Raw genomic sequence first — 16,480 nt, 5'->3', positions numbered from 1 at the left:
TCAGTTCACTGAACTTTAACCCACAGTCAGAACTCTGACAGACCATAGAGCTGACCTGTCCCTTGCTTTAAACGGCACCAGACAGACGCATGCACACAGTACCTGCTTTTCTGTTGCAGTTGTGAACTTCCCACAGAGTGGATTGTTAATCGTTACAGTGTACGTCAAAGTCCTCAACTGATTGCCATTGGAGTCTCTATTCCAAGGGGTTGATACAGCATCTAGAGGAGAAGTTATGCAAAATCTCTCATAAAAATTACCTGAAGGGCATTATCTCTGCCCTATCATGTCTTAACAGTTTGAGAAAAGGAGTAGGGGGAAAGACAGAAAACTGATTCCAAATAGTTGTGGGTTTTTTTCAGGAAAAACCATACCCACATAGTCTGCTAATAAACAAAGGTGAGGCTCTGAATAGCTGAGCCTGAATCTACTGAAAGAGACTTGAGGGTGGAGAAAAAAGTAAGCAATTAAATGAAAACATGTCATTTCCCATTTGCTTTAAGTTGAATAGATTCACTTAGCATCATCAAAAGCTTTTGCCACTTTGCCTTTTAAGCTGACACTGAATAAATATTACCCTTTTTGACTTAATTTTCTGTTCTTATGGTCTCAGTGAATAAAATTTACTCATCCAGAAAATTAAAGCCTGTGAGTATCATTTAGGAGGATGCAATGATTTTTGCCTCTGTACCAGCCATACAAATTTCACTATTTCTGGGACACAATGTAATCAGAAATACCCCACAGAAAGCATCAACTTAATAACCTACTCAAAATTCAGGCATTAAGGTGCAGTTTTGTGATGCACTGAAATGAGGTTTTTACTCCAAAATGTACATACCTAGGGAAACAATAGTCTAGCTTTAAGTATTCTCTCTCATAGTGAAACTTTAAAGCTTAGAAATTCTTTTAAACCAAAGAGAAACTCAAAATTCAACTTAGCCCAATTTAGCAATTTTCAGAGGTAAAAATTTTCAGGGTAGCTTGTAACAGACAGAAGGGAGAAGAGTTTATTACCTACTATACTCCTGGAATTAAGAAACCTCTGCATGAAGTGAGAATTGGTGAAAAGGATTTCAAACATCTTGTCTGCAGTGATGTGGAAAACTCTGTTTATAAAAAGTCTCCCATAGAGATCATTGTCAGAGACAGTCTCCTTCACTGCTAAGAAACACAGAGAGATCAGGTTAAGAACAGTATTATAAAGAACCTTTATAGCATTCTAAGCATTATTACAGCTTAAATCCTTCCCAAGCTTGCATCAGCATTTGCTTCTCACTCTCAGAAACCCAGTAAGGAGAAATGCAGCAGCAGCAGCAAATGATTTGGTAGGTAGGTTGCCTTCAGGAACAAAGTCCAGAACTGATTTTCAAATACACACCACTACCACCCCTTCCCTGTGCAAACTAATAAATTAACAGCAAAAGGTACCATCCTTTTAATTTTGCCTTCAGCATTCTACTAATCCTGCAAGAAACATTGGGGAAAGAAAGCATAATTTTCATTAATATGTGTGTCTATTGTACAATAGACAAGCAAGAAGGACAGTAAAACTGTAACAGTTTTCTTCTTATGGCTGGTTTCAGAATTCTGCTTTTAACATTTTTAATACTGGTAAATGTCCACAGTCTAAGGGACCAGGCAGACTCCCAAACAGTTCTTCCCTCCACACCTACTGAAGGTGGGACACACAAGGGACACTCTGCTCCATTTTGCAATCCCCAAAAATACACAGAGGCTCAAATGCCAACAACTATTTCAAAGCCACCAAGCACCCCAGCGGCATTCTGTGGCTGCAGCACTCATCTTTGCTATTTCTGCTTCTTGGTGGTTGCTGGCATGACTCAGCTTTGTGGTTGTCTCAGCCACACTTGCAAGAGATAAGGGATAGAATTATAATCCTGGAGGGCAAGCAGTTTCCTGTGCCAATCCCGACTGAATCTGCTTTATGCTTTAGAAACAAGTCAATCCTAAACTATAATAAACAGCAAGACAAACAAGCCTCCCCCTACCACTACACATCACTAAAATGAAACAAGAAGCCCAAACGCAAATCTTGCAGCAGACAGACACAAGTCAGGATGGCCAAACTTTCAACTGACGCAAATGGATGCTCAGGGCTAGGAAAGGTCAGTGCCAGCCACGAATGCAAAGGTAGCCTGAATATCACGCTGTAGTTCACAAGCTGCCTGCAGGCTGAGGTTACAGCACTTAAAACATTACTGACTTGGTAGTAGTCAGTATCGATGAGGCAAATGCACCAACTGAACAACCACAGCAGTCCCCAGTGAAACCAGTTCTGACTGAGCAGACCTCCTCTCTAGTGCTGCTCCTAGCATGCTAGAAGCCTGTTAGAACATCTGCCTCCAAAAAAGCTCTCCTTGATCTCTTCAGGCTTCAAAGTAGGACCCCAAAAGTGAAGTATGAGTGCTGTATTTTTGTGCTTGCATAATAGAATGACTTCCTCTCTATGCTGTGTTCTGCTTATGCAATTGTAATTCCACACAATTATGAGATGGGACAGAAAGCAAACACACATTTCAAGAGGCCTATTTAACCAGTCAATATGCAGTCATTACATGTGGAATACGAATTCTGCTGTGCTGAAACATTCTGCAGGAAGCCAGAAATTCAGCCTGAGTTTTTCAGCTTATGCTCACTGTATTTCCTCGCTCAACTGAATCTTACTCTAACAAAAGGCAGGCCAAGCAAACTCTAAGTTGGACCTCATTTAACAAGACCTCAACATTACAGATCTCTCTTTTCAGAGTGTACTCCCCACATCCTCTCCTCTGCTAAGAGCCAGGAAGTTTCAGATACTGATGCTGACACCTCCTCCACATGCATCAGCTAACATGGCATCAGATACCAGGCAATTCAAACCTAGTTATTATGGTTGAGTGTTACTCAGCTGGATGTTGACATGGCCAAGGACTCCAGTACCACTAAAAAAAAAAATAAATAAAAAGACCCAGACACAAGATCAAGCCACCAGATAATCATCAGATCAGCTTTGTCAGCTATTTGTATATGTCTTAGCAAACACCAGATAACACAAGTTACCTCTGCCCCAGTGAGCCTGAGCTAAACAACTCAACTTCATGTTCACCTGAAATGCCTGAGGACAGCTACTATTTTTCTGCTGATGCAAAGTAATTTGGTAAGCTAGGGCAACTTGTGATATGCACAAAGCCCATGGTTTATGACCTTAAGTGCAGATCTTGCTACTAAGCACTATTACTCAGAGTCTGTTCTCTTTCTAATGAGTCTGAAGAAAATGCATCCACAGGTCTATACAAAACTTCCTGTAATTTACGTACACTATCTCTACACAGTTGTGTCTCTAATAGTCAGTGAAGTGCCAAGTGCATGAGTATCTATGGAGAAATACGTTTTTTATTTACAATCCTTCTCTGCTCTCAGAAGAAACAAAGGGGAGTTTAAAAACTGTTGTTAGCACGTAATTTTCAGAAAATCCAATCTAAACCTGGGTTTACCTATCAGCCCATCAGCTACTTTAAATGCTAGGATTAAAACAGCTCTTCTCCAGAAAAACTGGAAACTTTTTGGACAATGGGTCTGGGAGGTGCATGTATGCATAAATGCTGCTGTGAATTTCACAGCTGTGGAACCAAGTAGCAGGATACACCAAGAGCTTGACATGCTTCAAGTCACTTCCATCTGGGCTTCTCAGAATTTATCTGTAGAAATCCTAGACGAAGCAGTGAGTACAAACAGTAGCATAGCAATGAATAAGCGTACCCTTTATGCACTTGCAATTTGAACAGAATAGGCACCTTTAACCACTTATCTCTGCTACAAGTAAAGATTCAGGTTTGCATAGTGTTAACATTTGTTTTAACTCACACAGGTAAACTTGTATCTGTTTTTGTTTTCCACAACAGGAGGGCAACATGAAGCATTTTACCTAAGACTGGCTCACAATGCTCTTTATTAACAAAACGTTTTGTGCAAATACAGAGATATCAGTCTAACTCCTTCACTTCTAGTGCGTCCTAACCCCTCAGCAGCATACAATTATCAACACTAACTCTCTTAACCTGAAAACATTTATAGCTGAATTGGAGCTGTCTGCTAAAAGAACATGAGATTATCATTACTTTGGGTAAGGATCCCTAGGAACCCAAAACATAGAAGTAAACACACTACCCAGAGTGTCCTGGTTCAGCCTAACGACAGCAGGTCTATTCCCTCCCCCACTGCTGCCTTGCACTTCATAAGGTCATTTTCATCACTGCAAGGCAAGCTGCGAAATACTGTTTGAATATAATACCATTATGCAGCAGGGATAGTAGAGGTTTAAAGACATCTGCAGTGCAAAAAAAGAGAAAGAAAATGGAGGGGGAAGGGGCAGTAAGAAAAACATCGTTATTAAAATTCCCATCAACAACGAACAGCAAAAAGCTAAACACATACCACAAGCAAATTAAGAAAGCTGAACTGATAAGAGCAGAGGCTATCAAACAAATTAGTAACAAGGCTGATTTTTCCACTCCACAGAGTTGGGGGAGGATCAGGATTTTTTAAAATTATGTATGCAAATCTTGGCACTTCTATACCACTGGGGATAGGGAAAAAAATTACATACTGCATGAAGAATACGTAGGTAGAAGCTTTTAACCAAATACACCTGAAATCAAGTGAATAAAACCAGTTCCTAGAAGTGAACATGTTCCAGACATCATCTATTTAAAGACTGTTTCAGCAGTATTAACCATTTTCTGAGAACTCTCCTATACTTTAAAGACTAACTACAGAATTATCTTGGGGAGCTACTAGGTATTGTCAAAATGCTAGTTTTTTCCAGTTCACAGGATAAAAATCCCCACGACCTTTTGCCTTCAGGTGACTCAAACATATATCCTCTAAACACCAAAATAAGTATTTTTTTTCCAATAAAATACATCCTTTCAATATTTTGATTAAAATGCCAATAAGATAACAGGGCTACTCTTCCTTACATACACTGCATATCCAAAAGTTTGTATGAGGCGTGGGGGAAGGGAGACAACTAACACAGGGCTGAACTTAATTTCAACTATCCTGTATTTCAAACACTGTGTGCCCTACATACCACTATCTGCAAGCAGTCAAGCCTCTGCTGTGCACCACGGTGCAGGCAGTTATGGTCTCCTGCAGATCACACATTTAAGGTGGTTATTAGTACACACAGAAACAACACACTATGTCTGTCATGTGACACAAGGAGAACAGAAATGTGTGACCTCCCTGTATACAGTAGAGCCTTCTAGCAAAAAATGCTGGTTTTCCAATAGTTTGCTTCCCCCTTCTTTCTTCATTCTTCAAAGTATTTCATGTTGCTGAACATGGTCATAGAAAACCAACAAACTCCCTATATACTATAGAGTCTTAAAGAAATTATAGAGATCTCTTGGCCCCGTGTTGGAAACACGTATTCTATGCTTGAACTAAAATCCGTTTTCTGAAATTCAGAATTAAGACCAAAGATATTAATGTTTAGCTTAGCCAAAAGTTTGTCATGGCTCAGGATTTATAGTCTGACTTATGAAACTGGACAAAAACACCAAGATGCAGGTCAATAGGCCAGTGGTGCACAGTGGGATGCAGACCCCCCCATCTCCCCAAGGTGAGAACTGCTTAGGACAAGGGAATCAATGTCGTGAAGAACAACAGTCTTGAGCTTGCCCCTCACCTTATTTGCCAGGACACCTCCATGGGCAGCCTGAGTATGAGCCAGAGGACACAAGAGAAATTAACCGCATGGGTAAACCTTTGCCATGTAGGAAAGCTAGTTTCGTTTGCATGAAGGAATTCACCTTGTAAGAGTGTGGGGCAACTGCAACAGAAAACAGACAGAGAAACAGAAGAAAAAAATTCTAAGCATGAAGATTCTGAGAGAAAAAGATTAATGTTGTGAGTCTAGAAAATCCTGCTCTGAATTAAAAAAGACTAGTCTTGGGGAAGGGAAGAGAAATAAGAAAAGCAGCATGAAGTCAGTTGCCTTTTTGTTAAAGAGACATCTCCAGTTTAATATGCTTTATTTATTCGACATCACCAACGCAGGCATGACAGGGAATATTTACTGCTATCGTTTAGGCAACTAGCAGCAGGAAAGACAACAGGACTACCTTTTAATCAGTCTCACTGGAGACCTTTGCCACAAAAATAAAATCTGGAGACTAAAGAGAGACATAGTAACAGGAAGATAGGAAAGCTGCAAAATATCTAAAACATCCCAAGGCCAAAACTTTCTGCTGCTCTAAAAGATACACCTGTGAAAGAGTAAATTAATTTGTGAAGCTTGTTTAGTGTGTAGGAGTATGGCATAAACAACAGCCTGTTTAAGTAGGTATATTCACAAAAAATGATAATGCCTGACACATTGAGTTGAATCTGAACTCAAGCCAACACAGAAGCAGGATGGGCGAGCACCATCAAAGTTAGTTGAATATAAGCACATTCCCAGGCAAAAATCACAACTTGAAGGCAGCCAACTCAATCCATAACTCTGAAAGCTTTCCTGGACACATCAACAACCCCACCATAATGGCACATGCAAAGAGCTTTAGTTGTCAACTCTGAAACGGCAAGACAAAGTTTCTCAGTGAGATTAAGAACTGGCCCCAATTAACTAAACTGTTCTATTCCTGCCAACAAATGATGAAGTAAGTTCTCCTTGCACATGAAAGAAATGTACAGCTGCTACTGAGCACAGTACTACTGTTGGGGTTTTCTGTCTTTTATTTGCTCACCACCATATAACCTTGGAACCAACATACATTGTGCACATTTCGCTTTAAAGGCATTTACAGGATCCACGATTCAAATATTACAGAATATCCACCAAAGTTCAGTGAGCTGTCTGAACAACTACAGCCCTTTGGCACAGAAAACTTCTCCAGGGTAAGTGAAAATCTCACCACAGAAAGTGAGAACTTGTCAGGGGCTACTGTGGGACCACAGGACAAGCACCCACAGACCTCAGCACAAGTCTGTCATCCAGGTACCCGAGTTTCTTCTATCTTGCACTGGGTAATGAGGTATGAGTTACGAGGTTGGTATATTAGGATCCATTCAGATACTGTTTGCACAGAGTGTAATCTGCTGCAAGATATCCATTCAGGTTTTTCATCTTCAGATTATGCACAACACTCTCCTGAAAGCTGGGAAGTTGTCTTCCCTGGGCTTTCAGTAAGTTCCTCAGCTTACTCCACCAATAACAATGAGGCTCATAAGCCTTTAGAAAGTATACGTGTAAAGAAGGGGGGGGTTGGGGGGGGGAATCTTTCAGAAACTTAAGAACAGCCTGAAGTGTTTCCCCTCAGTTTCCAAGAAATGCAAAAAAAGGAAAAAATTGAAATTAACATCACCCCATTGTAAAGAAACTTTTAGTTTAAACTGTTGGCAACTCTCTACCCACCAAAAGAGAGAAAGAAAACCACCATTTCTTTGTTTTCATTCTAAACACCCAACAACTTTTTTTTCCCCCTCCAGAAACTAAGATTGAAAAAATATTTTTGCTGCAATTCTGTGAAACGAATAAGCACACAAGTTCCATAAGATCAGAAAGTTCTCTAACTTTCTCCTAAAGTGAGATGGAACACCAAAGTCATGTTGGTCTTACAGATCCCAATTGTTAAGAAATTTACCTTCTTCACTATCTGAAGCACTGCTCTTCTCTGGAAGATTTTCATTCTCATTAAGGTCCAAGGACTTTTCTAAAGACCTGCTCCTAACTAGCTTAGCAGGTTTTCTTTCTGAAGATGGAAGAGGACTCTTTATTTGCTTCTCAGTTGGGGACTCCTCCACCTGAAACAACCAAGAGAAGAAAAAATATCAGTAATCAGAGACCACAAAAAAAAGAAGTTACTTTTAAAAAAAGACAGCCATACAAAGTAAGCCACAAGTTCTATCTGCTCAATTACCACATAGTCAAGCACTAATTTCCCCCTTGTTCCTCTACCCCAGCCAACATCTCTTCCCTTTATTTAAACATTTTACTAAACCCTGGTAACAAGGAACAGATCTATTTGTATGTGCTGTTGGTACCAAGAGCTCCCTTAAATGGGACAGTCCCCTTGCACCCATGTGCACAGTTTGGGCCCCTTTCCTGCTTTGACATCGGTATTTATAAATTCATCAACCTTACACAGATTTACTTTGTATTTATCAGGTTATTTTTTTTTCCTAACAGTTTAGCAAGTGTCTAGCAGCCCAGAGGGGAAAACACATTGAAACAGGCAGGGTGCCCTTCTCTTTCAGCAAGCTTAGATTACCCCAATTACATATTTGAAAAGTTCTTATTTAGTAGGACACCATCACCCTTTGAAAAAAGAAGTTTAAAAATACTTTCTAGAGACATCCTACCTATAAAATGTTACTTCTCACAAACAAAGCAATGGGGTATCATTTGCCATCTCCAATATACAAGCAGGAAGGAAATCCCCCTGAAAATCAGTCACTGAATCAATGATGCAACTCTTAACCTTAAACAAGAACTGTCAGCTAAACATATATGCCATTGCACACTTAATGAAGTAAATCTCCAGGGAAATTGTACAGGCAAAGTTGGTGCATCTCAAAATGCCATCCAAAAAGCTTGGTTACCAGCTTTGAATCAGTTTTCATTCTAAACCTCTCCTCAAGGCCCCACTGCCACCAGTAAACACCTGGGATCAAGAGCAGCACAGCCTCCAGAAGAGCAGTGTGTGGACCACAGTAAATATGATCAGGGCTCCTCAACTGAGTTGCTCTGATTCATCTGCAAAACCATCATCCCTAAAGATTATTCAGCATTGACTCAAGAAAGCAAAAGCATCCACTGCTTGAACAGTCATCAGATACTTCCCATACTTCTTGGATTTTTTCAAAATAAAAACCTGTTACTTTTTTGCGCAACCAAGGGCTATTAGGTGGGTGGCTGGAAAAGAGGCAGGCATAAATCTGACTGCAGAATAAGCAGACAAAAGTAGTCCTTTACGGTCAAAAAATTAAAAAGGAAGACTGAATCAGAAAAATCAGATCAGTTAACAAATGTTTCTATTGAGAAAAGATGCCACGTAAGTTATACTCAATCACATAACAGGATCTAGGACAGAACCAACATCGAATGTCAAAATACCAATCAGATGAAGTAAAAAAGGAGCTAGTTGTGACAGAACAGTCTAAAAACTGACACTCTGATCCTGCACAAACACATGTGAACTCTCACAGCAGTCTGACAATAATCAGGGATACAGTGAAGTGGGGTTCCCACCAGCACCGTAAGAGCAGCCCACTATGCCATGAGCAGAGCAGGAAAACTGGGCTCAAGGCAGAAGCCAAAAGCAACAGCTCCAGGGAAAAAAAAAGCTTTACATGATGTCATGGAAGAAGAGATTCAAGCTTTTGTAATAACAGATCAAGTTTAGCACAGATTTCATAGGGGTTTGGGTTGGTTTGCGTTTGCTTGGGGTTTTTTCACACTAAAGAGTAAAGATTTTAAGACCTGTCAGCTGGAATCAAAGATGTATAATTTATTCCCTATTCTACATTTATCTCCTGAGCTAGTCCAGTACTGCTAAGCTCTGTGCCAAGGCTTTTTTTGTTTTCAGGCTGTGAACAGCAAGATCTGGGATTGGAAGGCCTCCCTACAAGGGGGGGAGGGAAGATGATGGTTACAAAAAGAGGCAACAAGGTGGCTCCCACGTTCACATGTACTGGGAGGCAGATAAGCCACGACTGGTGTTCCACACAGACTTGCCTCAATCAACTACAGACAGCCATTAACAATATTTTTTTCAAGATGGGCCAAATACTAGACCCAACCCCTCCACTATTCATATCTTCCTTTTATGAGAGCTTTGGGACTTACTTTGTCTGTCAGAGCAGTAAAGGAGAGTTTAAGCCTGTTTCCCACTAGTCTTTGGAAGGTGGTTAAGTGTGCTCTGTGTCATCACTGTGATGGCTTCTGATAAATACATTCTAAGCACTACTGCCTCCTCCTACTGCCCTTGTGGTTCTACAAAATATGCTGCAATCCTGGGGCTGTGGAGAGAGCATGGACATTCTTGAGTAATGCCAAGTGACACATACAGCTAAACAAAATCATTGTGCATTTCAGCTACCCTGAAACAGTTACACATTTATCAAGGCTGCACTTTTAGAATATAATCAAAAAGACTTCTCAGAAGCAGTTTATTCAAGGCAGAATCCTGGCATTTTTACAGACCAAATCCCCAGGCATTCCTCCTTACCGAGATGCTCAATCAGATTTAGCACCTGCAAGAGACATCTTGGGGTGTGGCTTCTTTTCCAGGCACAGCAATTATTTTTAAATGGCTTGCTCTTGCGCAAATAAAATACCCAAACTAAGGCTACCTGTGTAGATTTTTTTGTTATCCCAAACAGCCCAAATTCCAGCAGCATCCCCAGTCCTCTCAGGCCTCCCTTACAACTCTCCAAATATCTTGTTTTATACTACTAGGGTTTCCATGAGGAATACCCATCACTCAAGCATCTAAGCTTTTAATATCTGAGAAACACCAATATTGTTTGCTGGTTATAAGTCTCTAGCCATTGACTTGGATTTTGGCAAAGCTATTTAAACCCTACTTAACTTCCAGATCAGTTTTAGCAAGTGACAAAAGCCAGAAGATTTACAGGGTAGTAAAAACTATTAAAATGATCTCCCGCTTCCTTCCTTCCCCAAATTCTCCAAAGCAAAACTGGCCCTAGTGAAGCTCATAAAAAATGCATTAGTGGTTTATTTTCTTTTCCAAGATCTTTGGGATACCTAATAACCAAAAGAAAACACCTGTAACTTTTTAGGACTACAGCTGCACACAGGAGCCCCAGTAACTGTGCTAGACACTGTGCCCATCTCAGATATCACTACTAATGCACATGCTGTTCACCCAAACACATTCAGAAATTCATACAACATGAATGAACATGAGTGAGGCATTCATGCTTGTTCAGTTGTACTAACCCAAGGCACCAAGGTAAAATTAATCTGTATTATAGCAAGTGTGGGGGTTTTCCCCTTCCTTCTGAAGCATTAAAAAAAGGTTTCATATATTCACAACGGCAGACTAATTGACCTTTGAAGGCAAGGATGACAAAATGTAACTGCCCTTTAACAAGCCTTATGTATAGGAGAGACAGTAATCTAAGAGGAGATATCTTTTTAAATGACAAACAGCACAAGCAAGAAAGCATTGGAAGTGAAAAAGTCATTACTTTCAAAAAGCAGTTGGATAAAACACAAATATGGTCCCCTCTGGAACTGGATAAGAAAAAACAAGAATTTTGTTTTTGAAGGAAAAACAAACAGACCAGGGCAAAAGCTCAGCATTGTAGCCAGGCTGTGCAGCAAATTAGTGACAGAGCACTGCTGAAGCTCACACCAACAACATTTTCAAATTCAAGAAACATTCTTGAAACTCCTCAAAGACTTCTTTGGAAGTTACATCTCCATTCATCCTATGCTTACAGAAGTACAAGTTAAGCACATTTGTTTATCAGCTACAAACAGCAAGAAGGGCTGTGTCAGCACTTACTCCTGGCAACATGTTTCTGTTGAGTGACTCTCCTTCTGTTTGAAGCATGGGCTCACGAACTAAACCAATCATTTTGGGTAGTTTCTCATCCCTTTCTCCAGAATCATCACAAATGCTGGATCTGTCCAAACCAAAAAGGAAGATATCTTTGGAGATATAACCACTGAGGAATCCTAGAAAGAGTCTCATGTTATTTTTGCATTGAAAACATGGCTGCTCCGATAACATTATGAACTACCAAATCATTCTTCCCACATGCAGCTCTTCAATATCGAGCCATTTTCCTCATTCCAGCCACCTCTAAAGAAGATTCAGTTTCTGAACATCAGGTTAATAAAACCAAGAAAGTGAGTGCTGTGGGAAATGAGGAAACAGATAGAGCTTAAAACTAATTTGGAAAGAAAATGTTTTAAGAAAATGTCACAAAATATTTTTTCCTGCATTGCTTGTTACAAAGTTGCAAAGTTTGACTTTTTAACAGAAAAAAAACAAAATGTAACAAAAAACCCCCAAAACCCAAGCAAACCCCAAACAAAATCCAAATCAATCAAACAAACCAACAAAAAATCAGAAACTATTTAACAGAACATCTTTTGAAGCTTGTTATGAACTCAAGACACTTTTCCCACAAACATACTCAGATAACACAGGATTGAAGGGATATAAATTACATTGTTCACTTTTGTAGAGTCATGCTTATTTACAGAGAAATATGTAAAGTGCTGTTATTAGATTGACACTGGCAGGTCATTGTTAAGTTCACATTTGTTCAAAAAAATCAAGACAACTCTTTCAAAGAAACCACATAATTATTATTACAATTATTCCAGCTTATTATATTCTTATTCCTGCTTTGCAATTTGAGCTGAGGACAATACAAAAATAAGCTAAGACCTCAGACATCAGGAGAACAAGGCAAAACAAGTATTTCAGCCTCCACAGAGGAGGGGAAGAAAAAAAGTGTCTGAACCATAGCATGGCTTCATTCTATTCAAACCTTCCAAACTCTTACAGGGCACAGAGGTGCTGACTGGGCACCATCATGTGAAAAGACTGTTATTTAACCTCCCCTATGCTGATCCCCAAGCAGATCCAGGGAGAACAAGGTCTTCCCTTCTCCTCTTCTAAGGGGCCTCGGATGCACTGCTACTATTTTAGAAAATTCACACAGTCATTTTTTTATGCACGCTCAGTCTATGCAGTTCAGACCTTTGCTTCCTTTTACTACAGGCTCAACCTTTCTGGTAAAGCTACAGCAGCTCTTCAGTTTCTAAGGAAAAGGACGCTGCTTCTCCCCACCCTCTCCTTACCGAGACTGCCCGTTGTCCTCAGACGACGAGTGGAAGCTCTCCATCTCCTCACTGTTCAGGCCCAGCTCAGAGCCATAGCTCTGGTGCACCAGCTGCCAGAATTCCTGCTTGGTCAGCCTCTGAAACAAAGTGAGCTAGTCAAGAACCACAGTATGGGACAGTAAGGCACTGGAAGAAAAACAGCAACAAGTTTGAATTACGCCACAGCCTTTAACCTCAATTCTGAGAAGGACCGAAAGCATTCAGGTATCACATTCCGAGATTGGGTTTCAGCATTTTGGGCAACTGTACTCCTGTCTCCTGCATACTCCCACTGCTGTTCAACCAACAACATAGGCATAAGGCATAAGAAAAACCATAATTTTAAGAAAACACACACTTGTAGCCACAACTTGCTTCTTCACAGGTCACCAATATTTTCATAGATACCTTCAAGGTATCTCCCTCTTGAACTTCCCTTGATAAGGCACAACATAAATAAGCACCTCTCTGATTCTGAACAAACTGCTTAATAGATACCCACCTGTTCCCTGAGGATGCTCAGAGTACTTTACATATTGTGGGAGGCTACCATTTCAGTCACTACACTGGTGTGGAGGTCAGCCAACTGCCCACTTTGCCAAGGTGGGACAGGAGGTCCTCCCTTTGTACCACCAGCATCGTCTTTATGAAAAATAGTTGCTTTTCTTCAGGATTACCTTGACTCACCACTAGCTAAGTCTTCTCCTTCTCTACAATATCTCTATCCTGTTCCACAAATTCCCACAGCTACTGAGACATATTTAAGTTCTCTTAAATCATCAGGAGAGCTTGGAGGTGAAAGTAGCATGACACGCTCATATCTGCAAAGTAAGCAGTGAGTTTCAAAGTCCACCTCGGCTGTAAAGGGCTGGGGAGGGCGGTGTGGTGTGTGCGAAAAAAAAGAGAAAGAAAGGAAATAAAAGATTCTGGTATTTAATAGAGCTCAGAGAGCAATACCAGAGATCTTAAAACAGGAGACACCACACTGGAAAATGCGCCTCAGCCACCATCCATATTGATCAAGGGAACAAGACTGTGCTAATGAGGCAGTAACACAAGTAGTGCTTACTATTTGCATGAAACGATGACATTAAATACCCATGCATTATTTAAAGGGCCTTTAAATGATCCTCTCCACCTGCCTGCTTCACCTGTAGAGTGTTAGTTACAGTACCCGCAATTTTAGACAGACCCGGAGGAACTGACCCGCACGCAGGATGTAAATGCGCTCCCGCAGCCGCCCCAGCGCTCCCCGGGCTGCCGGCGCTCCCCGCGCCCCGTCCCGCTCCGTGACCCACCTGGCGCGTCCCGCCGGGAGCCGCCGCCGCCGCGCTCCCACTTCCTGCTGGGCGGCGGCGCCGGGGCCCGGCCGGGGCCGCCCCCCCGCCCGCGCCGGGGCCGGGGCAGCGCCTTCCCCGGGCTGCCGCCGCCGGCCCGGGGCGGGACACAGCCGGTCTCGGCCGTCGCCGCCGGGCCGGGCCACACGGGGTCCCGCTGCCCCCTCGCCCCCCGCACCGCATCGCATCGCACGGGAGCCGCTTCCCCCGAGGGGGGAAATGAGCAAAGAGCCCTACTCGGGAGACGAGGAAGGGTTTCTTCCCTCGGGTATTTTACGGCACAACACGGTTTCGGGCTTTTCAGAAAGCAGCTGGCAACAAGCACCCTATTGGCAGAGATCGGTTTCAAGGTATTTAATCCTAGCGAGGGCAAAGTAAACATTAAAATACAAAACACACAGCTATAAAGCAAGGGTCATAGCGGCTAATGCCAGCCTCCCTCTGCACGGGGGTTTGTTCCTCAGAGCAATGCAGTGCTGAAACACGTGCATCCACTTAGAGCCGGCCTTACTTTCCCCAGGCATTCTGTCTTCTGGAGCAATAAACGAATAACCACAAACAACTACCTACAGCTGTTCTTATTAAATGGCCAAAAACCAGGAGTGGGCATTACGTGGTTTCAAAATACGACAGAGGTGGATCTTTAGCTAGCACATCTTCCAACCAGGAATCAAAGGACAGAAACAAAGCAATTTTCATTTCTGTTGCCCAATATTGCCAATGCCTTGATTCCCAGTCATAATGGCACAGAGCTAATGTTGCTAATTAAATTCACCGGTATGTTCTGTCTATGGGCAAATCAATAGTTTGACGAAAGCAGGGAAGCTTTTCAGCTTCTATAAAGGAATCTATAAAGCTGTTTCATGTTGTTTTGTAAAAGCAATGTTACCAAGTTCTGCTTCTAAAACAGGATTCTCGCACTCTGCTCAATTATTCCTAGCTCAGCTAGATATAATAAGTTCTTAATGGTCACAAGCCAAGATCAAACAAGACTTGCTTTATTGTATCAGAAAGAGTCAGTTCTGAAAGCAAAGAAGGGCATAAATTTTCTGGGTCAGACTTCTGCTTCTGAGACGACAGCTTAGAGAAGCTCTGAAGCTTGAAAGGCAAAATCTAGACATGAATTACCTTGCCCATTCAAGGTGATGGTCTGCACTGAGTTTTTTCCTCAGTCCTCTGTATACAAAAACAAAGGCTGCAAGAAGCAGCTGGGATATACTTTTGTCTTTTCAAGCACAGCATAGATCATCAATACTTCGCTTCATGCCAGACAAAGTGGTGTCATGGCATAAGCAATACTACAGAGTACCACCAACAGAAGCAAAACTGATGATTTTTACCTTCTATGGACAAATGCAGAAATAAGAACAAGGCATGCCATACAGGTTGACTACACCACGCTCCTGCCAAGCAGCTCTGATACAGAACTCTGATTGTTTGCAGAACAGGGGAGGGAAACAGCAAACTCTCCCGCTAATTGCCTAATCATGAAGCTCAGAATCAAACCAAGCCTTCTTTCATCTCTTAAATTTATCTTGTTGTACACAAAGGTGCAAATAAACATTTCTCTTTTCACAACCTTCCCTGAGAAACTGCTGGGGAAGGCTGAACTGCTGTCCAGAGAGATGTTTTGCCACAAGAAGGCCAGCTGACCAGAAATTCTGGTCCCTTCTCACACCTCTAGACTTACCTGCTACAATGTCTCCTGAGACAGGTGCAAATCTCTACCCAGCAAAGCATAAGAAGAACAATAGGAAAATAAATCCAACTCTAAGGCAGAGGACTCATGGGAATTGAGACTGATTAAGTTAAGATCTTGTTCCATTAGAAATAAGGAGTGCTGTGTTTGTTTGGGATTTGAATGACCTGCCTAATTACATTTTAATTTGTTCCTTCTCCCTTAAACTTGAGGGATATTTGACACCCATAAGGTTTAAGAAAATAAAGCAAAACTGTGAATGGCCCTGCTCATACTGTCAACAGCAGCCATGAACAAACTTCTTGTACCAATCTGGAAAGCCCCCTGCAAAACAGGATTTTTGGCTGATTTTATAAACTGAAGTATTACTAAAAGCTGCAGAGGATATGGAAGCAGCTATCTGTTTTATCAAGACCGGTGTCATGTCTCTTCCTGACCTGCATTAATGATTCCTTATTTTCCATGATGCTGGATCATTTAAAAAACAATGGCAAGGTAAAAGCCTACAAGACTCCCTCCGCACACATTTTGCAACAGGGACGAAAAAAAAAGATGGAATTTTTCTTCAAA

General features: G+C 41.5%; 1 protein-coding gene across 1 annotated transcript in view; it reads right to left on the bottom strand.

The window, feature by feature from the left end:
- The window catches only part of GRAMD1C (GRAM domain containing 1C), a 51,447-nt gene that overhangs the window by 8,711 nt on the left and 26,256 nt on the right, over positions 1-16,480 (bottom strand). The window contains 5 exon segments of the mRNA XM_066175249.1: positions 103-221; positions 1,018-1,164; positions 7,653-7,812; positions 11,544-11,664; positions 12,854-12,972. Of these exon segments, the coding sequence (XP_066031346.1) occupies positions 103-221; positions 1,018-1,164; positions 7,653-7,812; positions 11,544-11,664; positions 12,854-12,972 (666 nt within the window).

The sequence above is a fragment of the Chamaea fasciata genome, unplaced genomic scaffold (genome assembly GCF_029207755.1).
Source record: "Chamaea fasciata isolate MVZ Bird 193981 ecotype frontalis unplaced genomic scaffold, bChaFas1.0.hap1 SCAF_2, whole genome shotgun sequence".
NCBI lineage: Eukaryota > Metazoa > Chordata > Aves > Passeriformes > Sylviidae > Chamaea > Chamaea fasciata.
Note: the sequence above shows the minus strand (reverse complement) of the source record. Positions and strands in the feature narration are given on the sequence as shown.